We start from the raw sequence: 19,767 nt of genomic DNA, 5'->3' as shown, positions 1-19,767 counted from the left end.
GAAACAACTGCTCCAGGTCCACCACCGCCAGCAAGCAGTGACGTCTTGTCACTGCCCCCCGACCACACAACACCGGTCGGGGCGAGACTCCAGCAGTTCCTGCCCGCGTGGAAATCCATCACCACGGACAGGTGGGTTAAGTCTCTTATCCAGTACGGTTACTGTCTGGAACTTACTTCCACTCCACCAAACATACCTCCAAGAAGCCGTCCTATGTCCGGCGAGCACTTGCACTTGTTGCAGCAGGAAGTTCAGGTCATGCTGCAAAAAGGGGCAATAGAGCTCGTCCCACTGCAGGAAAGGGGTACAGGAGTTTACTCTCTGTACTTTCTAATCCCCAAAAAGGACGGATCCCTACGGCCCATCCTGGACCTCAGGCCCCTCAACTGGTACATTCTCTCGGAGCATTTCCATATGCTCACGTTGCAGCAGGTACTCCCTCTGCTTCGACAGGGGGACTTCCTGGCTACATTGGATCTAAAAGATGCATACTTTCATATCCCCCTGCATCCTTCCCACAGGAAGTATCTCAGATTCACGATTCAAGACCAGCACTACCAGTTCAGGGTTCTGCCGTTCGGGGTCACCACAGCGCCAAGGGTCTTTACGAAGTGCCTGGCGACTGTGGCGGCGCATCTACGACGCCAGAACGTCCACGTCTACCCTTACCTGGACGACTGGCTCATTCAGGCAAAGACAGAACAGCAGTGCGCGGACCATGTGTCCCGCACAATTCACCTCCTGCACGATCTGGGATTCTCGCTGAACTATCTGAAATCCCATCTCCAACCCGCCCATATACGGCAGTACCTGGGCGCGACAATAGACACTCTGGCAGCCACTGCGCAGCCAAATTCAGTGAGAATCGCCAGTATCCAAACGCTGATCCAACGATTCAGACCTCAGCACTCGCTTCCAGCGAAAGTGTTCATGCAGTTGATAGGCATGATGGCCTCCTGCATCTCCATTGTCCCGCACGCGAGGCTACATATGTGTCCGCTTCAGGAGTGCCTAGCACGTCAGTGGACTCAGGCTCATGGGCAACTGACAGACCTAGTGTTGGTGAGCGGTCGGGCATACAACTCTCTGCATTGGTGGAATCCACAAAACCTTTGCAGGGGCCGACCATTCCAAGAGCCTGTGCCACAGATTATCCTGACGACGGACGCTTCTCTCCAGGGATGGGGAGCGCATGTACTCCACTACACAGTGCAGGGACTATGGACACTACAGCAAAGGAAGATGCACATCAATGTGTTGGAACTCATGGCAATCTTCTTGGCCTTGAAGGCGTTCAAAGTACATCTGTGCAACAAGGTCGTGTTGATCCGGACGGACAACATGACAGCCATGTACTACATTCAAAAGCAGGGAGGCACACACTCTCCGCAGCTGTCTCATCTGGCTCAGAGCATGTGGAAGTGGGCCATTCAGAGGAACATCTTTCTCATGGCAGAGCATCTCCCGGGCAAGGACAACCAGATGGCGGACCTGCTCAGCAGGCACAGCCATCAAATGCACGAGTGGGAGATACATCCATCAGTACTCCAACCGTACTTCCAAAGGTGGGGTCATCCAGAGATAGACCTGTTCACCACAAAGGAGATCGCAAAATGCCAAAGCTTCGCCGCCAGGTTCCCACACCCGCAATCACAGGGCAATGCGATGTGGATGAACTGGTCAGGCAGATTTGCGTACGCTTTTCCCCCAGCACCTCTGATACCGCTGGTGGCACACAAGCTCAGGCAGCACTCGATGACTCTCATCCTGGTTGCTCCAACGTGGGCTCGCCAACCGTGGTACACCACGTTTCTGGAACTCTCCGTGGTACCGCATCAAAGGCTTCATCTCACTCCCAGCCTTCTGACGCAGAGCCATGGCGACATTCAGCACCCAGATCCGCAACAGCTCAACCTGGCGATCTGGCTCCTGAAGTCCTAGAGTTTGGCTACCTCAATCTTCCTCCCGATTGCATGAACATCATTCGGGAGGCAAGGAAGCCCACTACTAAAGCTTGTTATGCGGCTAAATGGAAGAGGTTTGTCATTTACTGTGTTAACCACGATATTGACCCGCTAGACGCTTCCATTCAAAACATCATTTGTTACCTGTTCCACCTGTACCAATGCAATTTGGCGTACTCTTCCATCCGCATTCACCTGTCTGCTATGGCAGCATACCTCCAGAATAGGCAACACCTGTCACTTTTTAAGGTCCCTGCTATCAAGGCTTTTCTGGAAGGACTCAAGAGAGTCATTCCACCAAGGACCCCACCAGCTCCAGAATGGAACCTCAATGTGGTTCTTACAAGACTGATGGGTCCTCCCTTCGAGCTACTGCACTCTTGTGAGCTTCAGTTTCTGACTTGGAAGGTTGCTTTCTTAGTAGCAATTACATCGCTACGGAGGGTTAGCGAGTTGCAGGCGCTCACCATCCAAGAACCTTTCTTCCAAGTACATGCCAACAGGGTTGTGCTCCGCACTAACCCTAAATTCTTACCCAAGGTTGTATCTCAATTCCATATGAACCAGACAATTGAGTTGCCGGTGTTTTTCCAAAACCCAGAGACGCTGGCGGAGCGGATGCTCCACACCCTTGACGTTAAAAGAGCCTCGATGTACTACGTGGACAGGACAAAAGATATTCGCAAACCCAAGCAGCTTTTCGTTGCTTTTGCCACACACCACAAGGGAAACGCTATCTCCAAAGCTGGGATCGCTAGGTGGATCGTGAAATGCATTCAAATCTGTTACGCTAAAGCTAAACGCACTCTCACTATCCCACCAAGAGCCCACTCCACCAGGAAGTTGGGGGCCTCTATGACTTTCCTAGGTAACATTCCCTTAGAAGATATTTGTAGAGCAGCCACATGGTCTACCACACATACTTTCACTAAACATTACTGTGTAGACGTGCACTCCAAACAGCAGGCAGCTGTTGGTCAGGCTGTTCTCAAAACACTTTTTCAGACTGCTGCAGCTGGCACGGGCGGCCGCCGCTAATGGAGGGACTGCTATGCACAGATATGAATTCAGCAGCCCACATGCCTCGAACTGCAAATGCTACTTACCAGTATGCATCTGTTCTTGGCATGTAGGGCTGCTGACATTCATATCGCCCACCCTCCTCCCCGGCGCCTGTAGCAGCTGCAGTATTCATATATATATATGCTCATAGCATGGTCATCACTCACATACTTCATTCCATCTCTGCCAATGGCTAAAAACAATCTGGGGATGGAGGCGATGCCCATGCGCACTGTAGTCCAGGGGAGGAGCCACCTATCTCGTGATACTTCGAAGACTCTTCCAGGACAACAATGTGCAATCATCCGGACCCAACACTAGGCGGCGATCTATGCACAGATATGAATGTCAGCAGCCCTACATGCCAAGAACAGATGCATACTGGTAAGTAGCATTTGCAAACTACTGACCATTCTCCCTCCTCCCCTTCTTGGCCAATGTCACCGAAAAGATAGTCAATGCACAGCTAACAAAATTAGTCGAAGAAAATTCCAAACTCCATCCTCGACCCCCCCCCCCCCCCTCCCAATCCCGATTCCACAGCAACCACTGCACAGAGACCGCTCTACTCGCTGTCACAGACTACATCCACACCCATCTCCACAAAGGACACACCGCAGTCCTGATCCTACTCTACCTCTCTGCAGCGTTCAACACCATCTCCCACCGCACACTCCCCACCAGAATGCACCATGCCTGCATACAGGGAACCGCCCTTGACTGGATCTTCTCCTTCCTCACCGGTAGAACCCAAAGGATCAGACTGCCACCCTTTCTCTCCGAACCCACAGAAATCAACTGTGGAGTACCCAAAGGATCATCGCTCAGCCCCACGCTCTTCCACATCTACATGGTCCCCCTCGCCGTTATCATCCGACAGCACAGACTCAGCATAGTATCCTATGTCGACGACACCCAGCTCGTCCTCACCAAGGACCCAGACACCACCAGATTCAATTTCCAGGAAACTTTTGTTTCCAAAGACTGGGTTTGTAAGTGCATTACTTACTTGTTTAACCGCACTATTGTTTTTCCACTAGGATAACATTGACCTGTACTGCTAAATTTCTAAATGATTTTTTAAAGTGACATTTTTTTTTTATTTAAAAGCGTACCTGCCGGGGCGTGGCTAGCAGCCTAAGATGGTGGCAGCTTAGAGGGCGAGCTCCGCGGTTGAAGCGGCCTCCAGACCTATCCGAGCATTAATCCGACGCAGAATTCCACCTGGCGGGCAGGGACTGAAGCCCGGGACCGGGCGGCACACCCGACAGCAAACAGACCGAAAATCCGACGGCGGGAAGTCAAGCTACTCGACTCGCCCGCTCTGGCCTTGGGAGGTCATAGGAGCCAGGGGCCTGCCTGGTGTGACGGGGCCGACAGGAAGTGCAGCGGAGTCGGCGTGGAGGGGCCGGAAGCGGTGGACCACCCGGGACGCGAGCGGTGAGCAGCTCAGAGTGACCGTCAGCGCGGCTGTGCCCGGCGAGAAAGAAAGTGTCCTGCATTGACTACGGCCCGGTGAGTGAAGGGGCGAGCTGGACCACGGCTCGAGGGCGGCCGGACCCGTCCCGTCGGAGCCCGGGGGCGCCATCTTACCTCCCGATCACCGGAGGGCCCAGGCCTCGGCATTGCCGGGGTGTTGAAATTGCCGACCCGGCATTACTGACAGCAGTCACTCGGACAGCGGAGGGCCTGGCACTGGGGACACCAATATCCTGAGAGGGGACACGGGGCAGCCACTGGGGCGCTGGGAGAACGGCCGCACGGCGGAGGCGGCACCATAACCTGCCTGTCTGTGCCGGCCACCCGGTGCGCCCGCGCCTTCAACTAACCGGCTGAGAAGCAGAGCAGCGGGGCCGCTGGGAAAAAACAAAAAAAAACGGAAGAGGCTCTCGACTCCCTGGGCGTCCTCTCTGATACACGGACTGGTGGGCACCCCCCAGGGCGCGGCTGACACATCGCGACTGGGCATCAAGAACTGCACAGAGCCAAGGGGGGCCGAGGAGTGGGTCATTTGGGACAGTATCCTGTGAAGGCGGACACGCGCGCCACCCAGATCACGAGCAAACTCCGCACCCTCAGTGATACAGGTCCGCGGGTCCGGCGGACCACACAGCAACACAACCTCATCAGCTAACCGCACCGAGGGGCCCGGGGACAGGGTCGTTGACAATAGCTCCTTTGGCCGGCCGCACCTGAGGGCATCCACAAGGACTCCATCTGGGTAGACATAGCCTCCCATCTGCTCAGCTCACGGCGATCATCCTGGGACAACTGCGGAGGCCATGGCGGGCAAAGGCCAGAAGGGAGGCAATGCACAATCACGTCTTGAGAGGTATGCGTTTGAAAAGCCGTCCGCCTCCCCACCAGATGCCAAAGCACAGGCGAGCAAGACGACCGACCAAAAAGGGGAGAAGAAAGCTACCCTTGATGACATTATGCGAGTCCTGACGCAAGTTCAGGCAACAGTGGGATCGATCTCAACGGAAATAACCCTGATAAGAGCAGACTTTCACAAGATGTCCGAAAAAGTGTCGTCCATAGAGGTGGTGACCAAATCTTTGGTGGAAGACGTCTCGGAACTCCAGATCAATGTGGAGCGAATCTCGAACGAGAACAAAGACCTGCGTGCAAAACTGGATGAGCAGGAAGGGCGCTCAAGGCGGAACAACATCCGCATTATAGGGGTTCCGGAGTCGGAGGACACGAGAGCAATGGACCTCTACGTGGAAAACTTGATCGTGCAAGGACTCAAACCCAAAGGCTTGTCCACCTTTTTCTCCGTGGAAAGGGCACATCGGGTCCCGGGGGGAAGACCGAAGCAAGGCGCAGCACCGCGGCCGATTATTGCTCGTCTCTTCAACTTCAGAGACAGGGATGCGATCTTGCAAGCGGCTAGAAACTCCCCTCCGGTTAAGATCCAAAATTCGACTCTGGCGTTCTTTCCAGACTACACGGCGGAGGTCGCACGTAGAAGGAGGACATTCTTCGAAGTCAAAAAGGAACTAAGGGCGAGAGAACTCCCCTATGCCATGCTCTTCCCAGCCAAGCTGAGAGTGGTGGCAGACAACAAAACCTGGTTCTTCGACACGTCGGAGGCTGCACATGACTGGCTAGAAGGATGGAGACAAACGGACCCACCGCGCCGCTCTGCGCGACCAAATAAACACCGCGCAAATGGATCTCGTGCGGGCTCCCAAACATCCGGGGGGGACCTGGATCCGCACTTCCCACTGAGCGAGGCACATGGCACTGAGAACAACGATGAACAATGACTTCCCGGGCTTAATGGCCTAGAATAAAGGTACTGTTGAATGGGCTGGCCGTCAAGGACACCGGGCGGAGGTCCTCCGTGGACATGGAAGGAGGCCGCCGACTCCGGAGAGTCCCTCACCCCGACGAGCAAGTACTGTGTTTGGGGTTCGGGTCAGGCACTCTGCTAAGTTGGGGGGGCGGGCAGTTCTGGGTCCGTCAAGCAGGGGGGCAGGGAGGGGGGGAGTTGGGGAGGGGGGGGGTTTGGTTTTTTTGACTTGTTTATCAGGTGTAGATTGGTACCACGGGATACACACATCACATAAGGCGAGTGCATGTCAAGGTCTTAAAATTCGCTTTATATGGGACATGGATTTTCTCTACCACGAACGCAATGGCACACAATACACGGTATGACATGAGGAGGGGGGAACCTGGGACAGGACCTGTGGCGCCCCTACAGCTTATGTCCTGGAACGTCAGAGGTCTGGGAGACAAGGTCAAACGAGGGTTGGTGTTACACAGTATAAAGAGGCTCAGCCCGGCCCTGGTCCTACTGCAGGAGACACACCTCACAGGCACAGCCACACATGCCTTGGACAGGAAAGGCTACCGGATGATTGCCCATTCGGAATTCACGAGGGGGTCCAGGGGGACAGGAATATTAATGCACCGATCCTCCACATTCATACTCCACTCCACGAAGGTAGACACACAGGGGCGCTTCGCAGCGACACTTGGGCAGTGGGAGGGGAGGTGGCTAAACGTGGTCTCTGTATACATTCCACCGGCACTGCACACGCTAGTTCTCCCGGAATTGGGTAAATTTCTGTTGGAACTCCCAGAAGGCGACCTCATAATAGGGGGGGATTTTAACGCGGTAGCACACAATACGCTAGATAGGTTCCCATCACGAGCACAGGCTCCAGGGCCCTCCCGGCTACATGATTTCCTAGAAGCGCAAGGCCTGATAGACCTATGGAGGCACCTACACCCGACAGACCGTCACTACACTTATCATTCAGCGGTCCACGACAGTCTGTCGCGGATCGACTATTTTCTTACCCCGGGGCAGGGACTCCTTACTGTCGACGATGTGCAGATCAAACCAAGGGGTGTCTCGGACCATTCCCCGTTGACACTGACCCTCTCCAACCCGGAGCGGTCCCAAAAGCGCATATACCCAATATACCCGGGCTACCTTAGGGTCCCACAGGTGACCAAAGCTCTTAAAACAGCGACAAGATGTTATCTCGCAGAAAACACTGGCTCAGTCTCATCCCCGTCGATTTTATGGGAAGCATATAAAACGGTACTCCGAGGCCAAGCCATCTCCACTATCACGGACTATAAACACACCCAGAAAATAGAACTGCTAGACCTGGAGGGCAAACTGGCCGAGGCAAACGAGGTTCATATGGCTGACCCGACCGGGGACACGCTCCACACACTACAACTGTGTCAGCAACGCCATGCTGATCTCCTGCGACGCAGAGTGGTTGAAAACATAACAGCCACTACGAATAGGGTGTACGAGGTAGGAGATAAGGCAAGTAAGCTCTTAGCCTGGCTGGGAAAAAAAAGGGAGGGACAGAGGAGTATCCTACAGTTGAAAGACGATGCGGGGGCGATACACACCCGCCCCGCCCGGATAGTCGAACTCCTGGCCGATCATTTCCAGAAGGTATATACCTCTGAGATAGAGGTCACACGGGAAATGGCGGAGGTAGCGCTAGTGGGAGTGCCCACCCGAACCCTGTTGCCAGACAATGGAGAGGACCTGGAAGCAGACTTGACGGCTGAGGAGGTGCAATCGGCTATAGCGGCACTACATCCAGGGAAAGCCGTGGGTCCCAACGGGATTCCGATCGAGTGGTATAAAACCATGTCGGAATCGCTTTCGACACCACTACTCAACATGTTTTTAGATAGCTCAGAGCGAGGATATCTACCGCCTGATCAATGCATGGCCACCATTGTGGTGATTCCGAAGCCTGGCAAGCCCCCTGAGGACTGCGGTTCTTATCGACCGATCTCCCTCCTCAACGCTGAAAGCAAAATTCTGGCTAAAGTATTGGCTAACAGGCTGTTGCCTCACCTTAGTCACCTTATCCATCCGGACCAGTCGGGATTTATGCCGCACAGAAGTACGGCGCTGAATCTCAGACGCCTGCATGGTGTCATGGCAAGGGCCCCGTTGCTGACAACTGATGCAGCAATCCTCTCATTGGACGCCAAGATGGCGTTCGACTTGGTGGAATGGAGATACCTTTTTGCAGTCCTACAACATATGGGCTGCGGCCCAAAATTCATAGCATGGATTAGGCTCCTGTATAGTGCCCCCACGGCGCGAGTGACGGCCAATGGACATCTCTCAAGAATCATTACATTGGCAAGGGGCACGAGACAAGGTTGCCCGCTCTCACCGCTACTTTTTGCCCTGGTACTCGAGCCATTGGCCACGATTATCAGGACCACGCCGCTACTGCGTGGCATTCCCTGGGGTGAGGGCTGGGAAGACAGAGTGTCCTTATATGCGGACGACATGCTAATATACCTTGAGAACCCGGCGGAGGGGATTCCAGTGTTGCTGGCATTGTGCGAACGGCAGGGAATAGCCTCAGGTTATAAGATTAATTGGACGAAATCTGTGATCTTTATGCTGCATGGGACCCCGCCATGTCTGGGGGCGGATTGCCCCTTGGTGGTGGAGACAGTCTCCTTTCGATATCTAGGGATTAGGATCACACGAGATCATGTCACTTTTCAGGATTTGAACCTCAGGCCACTGCTCGACAGGTTGAGGGCGGACGTGCGCCACTGGAAGACACTCCCGCTGACACTACTGGGGAGAGCCGCACTTTTCAAGATGATGGCGCTGCCCCGGTTCCTCTATGTCTTGGAAAATACGCCGGCACTGGTCCCACCTTCCTTTTTCAAACAGATAGCGGGGCAACTGTCCGGCCTATTGTGGGGAGACAGACCGGCGAGGGTAGCGCAGGTGAAGCTGATTAGGGACTGGTACAGTGGGGGGATTGCACTCCCAAATCTGGAGCTGTACTACTGGGCGGCGCACCTCAAGGTGATTAACCAATGGCTGCATGCGCCCCAGGAGGATCCGGCATACTTGGCGGACAGACGACAGCTCGGCACTACTACACTACTTGCCCCGCTTTACAACAAAGGCCTGACGGCGAAACTGATCGGCCCGACCAAACACACTGTCACTTTATGGCATAAAGCTCAATCCCGTCTAAAATGGGGGGGGGTGATTACACAGCTTACACCCTTGTGGGACTCTAGGGCTCTGGGCAACCTGAGACGTAGTAAAGGTTTTGAACACTGGGACACTATAGGGATTTCCACGGTGGGGGATCTATGGACGCGGGAGGGGGTGGTCCCGTTTGACACCCTGAGAGAACAATATGAACTAAGCACCACTGAGACGTACCGCTACATACAGATTAGGCACGCACTACTGGCTGCACTGACACCGGGTACCAACGTCCCAGATTCGGCCCCTTTGGAAGATCGACTACTCACTGATTACATGGAAGCTAGCGCCACATCCCTCACTTATCGCAAACTAATAAATAACTTGCCTGACCCACTACAACAATTGAAAGAGAAATGGGAGGATGATGTGGGGGACCTAGATGAGGCAGATTGGAATGCCGCAATGGCGTCGCCTAGAGAAGCGGGAATATCAGCAAGATTCCGTTTGGTACAGTTCAAGATACTACACCGAGTATACTACACGCGCACCACACTCCACAAATTCCAGAGGGCAGAACACCCATATTGCTTACGTAACTGTGGGGAGGAGGGCACATTGTTTCACACCCTGTGGTCCTGTCCGAACATAATTGACTACTGGAGGCGAGTGGCACGTACGGTCGCCCAGACGCTACAACTCCCGTTCACTCCGGAAGCCAGAATTTGTTTGCTAAATGTGTGGGGCCCGACCGACTTGACGCTGCAAGGGCGATTATGGGTGGTTATAGGGATGATGCTAGCAAAACGAGATATAGCACAGAAATGGGGGGCGGCAGAGGTACCGACCTTGACACAATGGTGCAAAAATATGGATTTGATCATGATGACGGAACGGGCGATATACCAACAGAGGGCTAATCCACGTAAGTGGAACAAAATATGGTTACCGTGGAATACATATAGAGGGGAGCCCTGTGAACCACTGCCGGAAGACGAAGAGGGGGATAGCTCAGAAGAGGAAGATGATGTAGAGTAAGAATGGGCCCGCGGGGGGTACGGGAGGGGTTGGGCATGGGCAAACTCGGACTTCCACTGCCCCTTAGGCATGAGAGATTATTGGAATGTCAATGGGTGGGGAAATGTGGCAGATGGCCTGCATTGCCTAGAATGTAATATGTACGTAACATAATTCTGCAAAACCAAGTTACACACCTGGACGTTGTTATTGTTCACTTTCAAACAAAAAAAAATGAAAATGTTGCGATCCTGATAGAAGGGGGCAGAATGTTAACGCCATACTTCGTGATATAGGCATTGCTGATTATGTTATTATGATGCAACAATAAAAACAAATTTAAAAAAAAAAAAGCGTACCTGCCTTTCTGCGAAGATCTTGGTCTTAAAATAAAATATAAACCAAGTATACATTAGTGCTAAGGCTGCTCGCCCACACAACCACCAATAGAGCACTTTGGGTTTTACATTGATTTATGTACACTTTTGGGGAACCCCTGGACTTTGTGCACGGTATAACCATCCAATGGTAAGACCATATACAGAGGCAAACATTGCCTATATTAAGATCATGCATATTTACTGATTAAAAAATCCAGATTTGCTTCCATTAAAGCATACTCGCCCCATATGACGGACACCCAAATACAATTCGAGAGTTAACATTTAGGGATACACGTCTGGTTTGCTTGAAGTTCAAACACCACAGATCTGGCACTGCCAGGCACCCTCATAGATTTTGCCTGAAGAAGTACCAAATTATTTATCTGCCAAACAAGTTTCTGTGTATTAAGCACCTGTTAAGCACCTGGAGCCTTTATGCATTTCTCAGTTTCCAAAGAAGTAGTATAGACCACTTAAGCATTCCTCAGGCCATTTTCGAAAATGTCTCAAGCAATTTAGGCACCAAACAGTTTTTGTTTGTTTTTTATAATCTGATGCAAAATGGCATTTTTGCCGCCATTTTTTTTCTTAAGGTGGACTACTTATGTTTTGGGGAGGCAAGACGTATGCTACTCTTAGATCATGCAGAATACGCAGCGTATGAAAATATTTGTTATCCTTTTGTGGCATCTTTTGAGATCCAATAGGCAACATGGTGTGCAGTGAAATGATAGAAAGCAATGTTTGTACAGGTGGAGGGCAGAACACTTATCCAACCCATAAATGTCTTTCATCCCTGAATTCAGACGGCCCACTCTCCTAACATCTAGGCACAAATGCATTGTAAACCTGTTTAGTTGATGCATGATCTCTCACCTCTTCACTTTCTTGTGAGCCTAGCCGTAGTGCCAATATGTAATGCATAAGGAGGCCTGTCTTTCACCAATCGGCAGTGCCAGAAAGTTTAATTTTGCAGGGTTTCCTTGTGTGCTGCATTTGTGGCCCCAAACCAGGTGTGCTACCAACTCTCTCTTTAGCAATAGTTTTATAAATGCTTTCTGATCTGTTGTACATCTGTGGAGAGAGGAATTAAGGTAATATCAGTTTTATCCTTTTAAAAACCACAGCAAACTCATTTTGTAATGTCTCTGTGGGCAAAATCAAGGATCGCAGTACAGTGCTTAGCATTGTCTTAATTAGAGTCCTCTATTTTTGCTTCACTTTACACCAACCAGCCAACACAGGTTTTATGTTTTCTAGCCTTGGCGAAGTCGTGGCTGTACTTTGCCAGATGAAACGTGTTGGCTAGTTGGTGCTAAGTGAAGGCACATAGGAATTGGATTGTAAAGGCAACGCCAAGGACTACTGTGTGATCCTTGATTGCCCTTCAGAGACATTATAATGTTTGTTTGGACTATTCCAGGACTTTGAGGATTTTGGCGTGGTAACTTTCTTTTTGGTTTGAGCACATCAAAGTCACTTTTCTGACTACTTGGTTTAAATGTGTGGAATATTGCTCCAGTACTAGCTCAACCCACCCTTTATTCATAGTATTCCACAGCAAACTCCTAATTAACTTTTACACTGCCTAATCAAAGCAATTGCTCAGTTTCTCAGGGTTTGTGGTGTCTGTTCTTCCGTTTCTTTATTATGTGTATATTGAATTGATCTCAATTGATAAACACTGCCAGTGCTAAGTCTGTTCAAAAAAGGACCCGGGACCTTGTTAGGAGACCACAGCAACTTATACCACTCATTGCCCCTGTCAGCGCCACCAGAGACTGTACCAACACAACTATTAACCATCAAACTCCTACAAGTGTGACTATTCCAAGCCCCCAAAGCTATTAAGAATGGTTTGGGCGGCAGGTATTAGTAATTTTTAATGTATCTTGAATTAATAAATGTTGGTGTGCTCATCTCTAAATTAAACAGCGCCAACACGTGACAGACTGTCATATGTACAGGTGTTTACAATGAAGTGTCTGTGCCGAGCATCGGACACCACCATCTCAAATTAAACCTTGCAATAAATCAGTAGATTAGATTCTTGTGTAACTCAAATTGTATTGAAGTTTACTGTAGAGTGGAGCTGTTCAGTTTGGATATAAAGGTCTTGTGATAAATTGGAAGGTTGCTTGACATGTTCAGGTTACATGGTTTGTATTTCTTCTGCAGGCGCTTTTTAGATGAAGATTTTGTCCTCCGCGTCTTTGCCCAGCTGACTTTGGCATTAAAAGATTGCCATAAACGAAATGATGGTGGCCCCACAGTACTTCACCGTGATCTGAAACCAGCCAATATTTTTTTGGATGCGAAACAAAATGTCAAACTTGGGGATTTTGGATTGGCTCGGATATTGCAACACGACCACAGTTTTGCAAAAACATTTGTTGGAACTCCCTATTATATGTCTCCTGTAAGTATGGTTCTTTCCTGATATTTGCACTTAGTGCTTAAACAAGGTAACTAATTTGCCTTTTTTATTTGTAAATAACAGCAGCTTCCTTCTCAGTATTGAAAAAAAAGAATCCACAACTTAATAGTTAATTGGAGTGGTTGGTGAGGGCAGCCTGGGTGGTTGTGGGTCTATCTCCCTAAATTTTGTTTCCTTGTGGAACTCAACGTTTAAATTAACTTATCACTCTAAAGAATACATTGTGTTGGAACATGATTACTATCACAGTATGTTTAATGTCTTGTGCACCATCCATAAAGTGTACTGGGACAAAAGCCCTGTTTGGCTGCAGAAACAGGTACCTCACTATAACTCAGGCAGAATCCTTAACTCAGTCAACCCGTTAGATTAATCACTGATCTTTTAAGATGATCACGGGGCACACATAAACCTTAACTCTGCAATACCCTCAGCTTGGGCTCCATATCTGAACCCAACGACATGACAAAACCAAAGTATTCAGACTTCCCCTTAACAGAACTCCATTTGGGATGCTGATTTGGATTGGCAAATTTTGGACAAGTTTACTCACGCACCGCTCCGTACCATGTGCTGCATTTCGATTCTTATCTCGTTGTGCTTTGAAGTGTCTAGGAGGATAAATGTAGTCTTTGATAAAACATTCACAAATAAGTGAGGTGCATAATAGTAGCAGTTGTCCTTCCAACTTTCTTTATAGACTGCAGTCTGCATAGTAATAGTTATCCTGCTGTATTAGCCCCCCTCCGGAATCCCTTATCACTTTACCTTGGGCTGCTTTCAACAATTGTTAGATGCACAGCCTGAACAATCTTTTACAGCTGGTGCCTCCTTCAGTTACTTTTTACGTTCTTCAGGCTATTGCGAGGTCCTAGTGTCGACTGTATCATTGTTGAAGGAATGCTCATTGTTGATACTATCCTCTTTATGGACGAGTGAGATGAAGTAGTGCATGGTCTTGTCATTGAGGTTTCCTTTGAAGGCCTATTTTTTTATTAGGTCTCGCCTTTTCCATTCCGAATGGAAAATGGAGAGAATTCAAGTGCTCAAAATACTCGTGAAACCAAGGGTTTTTTGGTGCGGTTTTCTTCGAGTTCACGTGAATCACGTGACCAAACAAGCACGCGCATCAGCCTCCCGCTTCTCCCAGCGTGTGCTCTGCGGCTTCTCCTCCCCTAATTATTCATGGCTGGCCGGTGGCCGGCCGTACTTTCAGTTTCCCGGCCGCTCTTGTTCTTTGTTTACCTCATTCCGTCCATTTGCAGTCCCTCACCTTTCATGTCTTTACGTATACAATACTCGACATATTCCTTCTCCCGCTTTCTCCCTGGTGTTCTTTTTCTGCGTCCCCATTCCTGCCTTACCCAGTTCCCATCCCATTGTCTCCTCTACTACCTGTTCATATGCCCCTCGTTTCCAGCCCCCTTTACTCCCTCCTCCCCCTCCCCTCCATCTCTCGCTCTTGCATATGCAGATTTGTCACCGTCAGCTGTGATAAATACCATTATTTCCCCCCTGTCTGTGTACAGTTGGCTCGCACACAAGTCCCTTCATGCCTTTGCCTCCCAGCTGGAGCCAGCCTGGGAATGGCATCTTTAATAATGACAGAAGTTCCTATTGAAATATAGCTTGCCACGTCGCCATGGCTTTATATCCTGGGCTGGCCCACTGAATTAAAAGTAATATAACACAATTGCCAAGGCTGCAAAAACAGAAGTGGCAGAGGGGAATGGATCTTTTAAATAATGCAAAGGGAAAAGAGATTAATCTTGCCCATTAGAGCACAGGACACAAAAGGATAGTTTAATACCCTGATTGCCACCTAACAAGTCATTGAATGTAATCGTTCATGATTATAATTGCAGAGAAAAAGAGAATTGTCTGTGCTCACAGTGTCTCCTCCAGTGTGCGGTTGCAGTCGCCATCTCTCATCAATTTACTGGCAGCTCGTATGGGACTTTAAATTGTTTTGCCAGGAGTTCTTAATAAAGCATAAGGCGTCCAAGGATCAAAGGCCTAAGTGTAATATTACCATCAGGTACCGTTTCATTTTTGTATTTGCCAACAGTGCGTGTAGATTGAATCAATAGCGAGCATGTATTACTATTAAACCTTTTGGGTGTGATTGTTTTAACACTTCAACCGTTTGCCCGTTGTGTGTCAGGTGCTTGCACAGCAGGCACCCAGGCCGACTTGCAACACTCTCTTTTGCGTACGTGCTTTGTGCAGCCTCATCACACACAGTTGCACACTGCACTATTTGTGTAATGTGCTTAGTGCAGCAATGCAGATATAAAGACATAGGGAAGTCAGCCTCACAGAGTGAAAATCGTTCCCTTGTAAGGATCATGTGATTAGGGTAAGTAAGATACAGAGCTAACACTGCACTATTTGTATCCTGATGAGTGTGAGAGGGCAGGCTGCAAACACTGCAGGGATTGACGTAGACGAACACACGCAGCATTGTTATTGCATCATGTTAAATTAAACGCAGCTTATCTATTAGTATCATGACGCTGGTGTAAACACATCACTGTGTGTCTCACGTGCTTAGTGCAGCAAGGCACATAGACATACTTATGTCAAGCAACCACACACACTCTGCGGGCAACCTCACCGCCTGTGTATGGTTCCTCATGTGCACCTGGCCTGTGGTTATGGAAAGCAAACACGTAGGTCACCACAAGGACAACATGTTTGTAGCATGTGATTTACATAGACTGATACACAGGCAGGATGTTAACACCGCACTATTTGCAGAAGGAGATTATATAAAAGCACTCTCATATCATTGGCATGTGGTCCGCTGACAGATTCTAAATTCTCTGCTATGTGTGTCCATACTGTGCTCAGGTTGGGTAGACCTACAGGCCTCCTCCTAAAACTGCATGTTTTGTTTGTTACTACGTTTATCAGAAGGCTATACTTTTGTCTTTAAAGATGGCTACTTTGCTGATGTCTGACTTTACTTTCTGCTTTATGCAAACGTGCCATTTTGCATTGAGCATTTTTGTATTGCCATTGTGCAAGCACATACAAATGTATTTTATTTTATATATTTTTTTATTCACCACACACCCTCACATCCTCTCACCCTCACAAACCCTCACCCACCGTCACACCCTCACCCACCCTAACCCCCTCATCCCCACCACCCCATCCCCACCCCCCCTCACAACCCTCTCACCCTCACTCAGTCTCACACCCTCACCCTCACACACTCTCACCCCCACACTCACACACCCACTCACCCTCACCCTCACACCACTCAGTGCTACAACACATAAGTGTGTGTAGGTGCAAATGCAATGTTCTTGGATTTTCGTCACAATAAAATACACTGAACATAATCTTCACAAAATGTATTTACAAACGTTTAAGCTATTGCCATTATAAATTACAATAACTTTTATTTAAGTATTAATTATTTACAAAATTAAAAGCCATTGTTATTTGTAATATCAGTACATCTAAGTCACGTAAATACAACACACATTGCATTACAAATGCTGTAGGTGTCACATTTGTGAAAGTTAAAACTATTGACATTGTAACTGACAAAGCTATTAATTTTGCTATTTTCAAAATCAGCACATAAATTAAAAAAGTGTCGTCATTTACAATACCAATCGCTCAAACTTTCCTAATGCGAAAAGTTAAAAGTATGGGCATTGTAAATCACAAAACAAAAAAATAAAATGTCATTTAGAAAACCAATAGTTCAAACTTTCCTACTGCGAGACCTATTGGCAACGCCAGTGCTTGTTTCAAGTGAATCTCTGTAGCACTTAGATGCATACTTATCTTGTTTGTCGGGAGAGGAGGTGGCTGCAAGAGCTGAACCAAATAAATAGTGTTCAGGAAACTACAAGTCTCCTGTGCACTGCTGTCATGAAGTGCTTGGAGGGGCACATCTCACGGAATTGTTCCCTGAAGAGGGAGTATCTCCTTTAGAATGAGGAAAATTCTCTTAGTCCATAAGAAATAAATCCAACCTCTTTTCTTTGTCCTTAAGCATCTTAGTTGAGATAGTCTCAGAAATATTGCATCCTGCTGACTTCTACTTGGATTGTGTCAAACTGTGCATCCACCTCGTCCAAAATTCGATTCCAGTAATCCGCATCCTCGCCAACAATTTGGACTGCGCCCTGGATTCCCGTTGTGAAGGCGTTCCAGGGTCAGGTACCAATAGGTAGCTATCTTGATGGCTGCCTCTATCCCTGGTGTGTTCCGAGCCCTGTACCTAGCCATGTAATAGTAGATTTCACCCCATTCCTTAACAGACAACTCCTTTAGAATTCCCTCGCTGCTGGCTGGGTGTAGGTTGTACTGGGGCGGGCGGTCGTAAGAATTCGTATAGCTCGGAGATCAGGCGCTTGTCTGTGTGTTTTGTGACCAGTCCCTTTTCAAAGCGTTTTACCTGCCTGCTTACTGTGGGCAGATTAGCTTAGTCTAGTTTAGCGTTACGGTTTGTGAATTCGTAGGGGCCAGGTGGATTCCCAGGTAGGGTATTGAGGACGTGGTCCATTTTACCGGAAATTGTTTTTCACGTGCTGGTAAGCGATCGGGAATGGTCGCCAATGCAAGGGCCTGTGACTTACCCACATTTATTTGGAACCCTGATGCTAACCCAAAGGCGGTGAGTTCTCTGAGGAAGGCCGGCAACGATATGTCTGGTGTATCTAGGGAGGCTATGATGTCATCCCCATACAAGCTAATCGAGTGCCTCTCTCCTTCGAATTGAATGCCGCTCATCTCTGGGTTATCCCTAATCCGTTGAGCCATAGGCTGCACATATAAGGCAGTTGGCTGCTGCATCTCACCATGGACAAAGTCCTGGGCCAAGTCCTAGGCTGACGCCCCCTCCCAGGATCCATCTGCCGTGCAGCAGCCTTTAGGCGCACCCCAGACCCTGTGCAATGTCTCGGGTCGTCGCTGCCCCCGATAAACAGGTTTTAAAATGATTTTTTTTCTTTGTCAGCCATGGTGATTGTTGGTGAGAGCTACTTGTCGGAGCAGGTGATCTCGCAGGTCCAGACTTTGTAAACTTGTTCCTTAAAAACAACTCACAGTACAGTAGTGCTGAATGTAGTGCTGGTTCAAATCCAGAACAGACCAGCATGGAAACCATTTATGTTTCACTGAAAGGTTAGAGCAGAGCTCTGACAGTGGACTCTCACACATGTGTGGTAGAGAGCTGAGCTATGTTGGCCTCTAGGGGGAGTAGTAGAGCTTAAACTCCCATCTCATAGGCTCATGTTTGGGTTCTTTCAAATGAGGTGGATGTATTGCTAACCATATTATGTTGCTTTAGGCCTATGGCCATTTTACACAATATACTGTATGGTGTATATTTTACACTATATGCTGCTGTTTTAATGTACCAGGTATTCCCATCCTGATGACTGAGGATGATTCAAACATGTGAATATATAAAAGATACCAATGTTAAAAAACTGGAGTTTTGCAGGCAAGTAACTACTTTCTTACTACTAGTTGACTGTCCCTAGGCAATGCTGAACTAAGAATTTCCCGTCCATTAATTGCATATTTGTTTACTGCTTGTTTGGCCATGGAGGGAGCACTTGAGATTTGGTGGAAAACCTTCTGCTGTACACACGGTTTATGCCTGAAAGATAACATTTTATAACATGTTCTGTAGTGTTAGCTGCCTTTGACATGAAGTTTGGCTCTAGAACTAACCAGTTACTTTGGAGACCATCATGTGTTTCTGGGTAGATACGTGGTTCCAGTGTTTTTGGTGGAGAGCAGGTGAGCGGTAAAAGTTCGAGGAGAAAGATGCTGGGTTGAGCATTCCAAAATATGGAATGCTTGAGTAGAAAAAGGCATGACTGTAAGTTGTACACCAAAATCTTGGTAGACTGACCTACAGTTTTGATAAGCCACGCATAATGAATTTTGGCCTGAATGTAGCCTAGATGGTTAGCTGTCCTTTGGACCACGAGAGGCGTGGGGCTACATTCATAATTAGCAGTTAAAGGCATCAGCCGAGCTGGGAGAGAGACTGGTAGACCTATTGGCAAGTACAGAGTTAAAGGCAGACCCCTCAGCTGGGCTAATTTCTGAATGGGATTGCTAAAGTTGTTACTTCAAGGTATCAAACTACTTGTTACATTTAGCCTGACTTGATGCCAGAGTCGAAATTAGTGTAACTTGTTGCCATGTGCAACTTATAGAAAGTTGCATCTCTTTTGCCCAATGTTCCAATGGCCTTTTGCTGAGGTACTCCACGAGGCAGCCTTTTGCCCTCCTGGGAGGACATGTCAACGACTCGCAAGAAAGGTTACAATAGATGCCTAACTTTGGAGTAGGTGTTTCTTCCTCTTGGCAGGAAGCCATGCGAAGTAATGGCCCAAAAGGTGACCTTCACAGTGGAAGTTGCTTTTTAAGAGCAAGTAGTAAACACACATGGGAGGGGGC

At 48.8% G+C, this 19,767-nt stretch overlaps 1 protein-coding gene across 1 annotated transcript in view; it reads left to right on the top strand.

The window, feature by feature from the left end:
• The window catches only part of NEK2 (NIMA related kinase 2), a 216,246-nt gene that overhangs the window by 33,178 nt on the left and 163,301 nt on the right, over positions 1–19,767 (top strand). Inside the window, exon 3 of the mRNA XM_086927845.1 lies at positions 13,068–13,308. Within this exon, the coding sequence (XP_086783971.1) occupies positions 13,068–13,308 (241 nt within the window). The remainder of the gene's footprint in view (positions 1–13,067; positions 13,309–19,767) is intronic.

This window comes from Lissotriton vulgaris, chromosome 6 (assembly GCF_964263255.1).
Source record: "Lissotriton vulgaris chromosome 6, aLisVul1.2, whole genome shotgun sequence".
NCBI lineage: Eukaryota > Metazoa > Chordata > Amphibia > Caudata > Salamandridae > Lissotriton > Lissotriton vulgaris.
The sequence above is the reverse complement of the archived record's forward strand: the minus strand, read 5'-3'. Positions and strand labels throughout refer to the sequence as shown.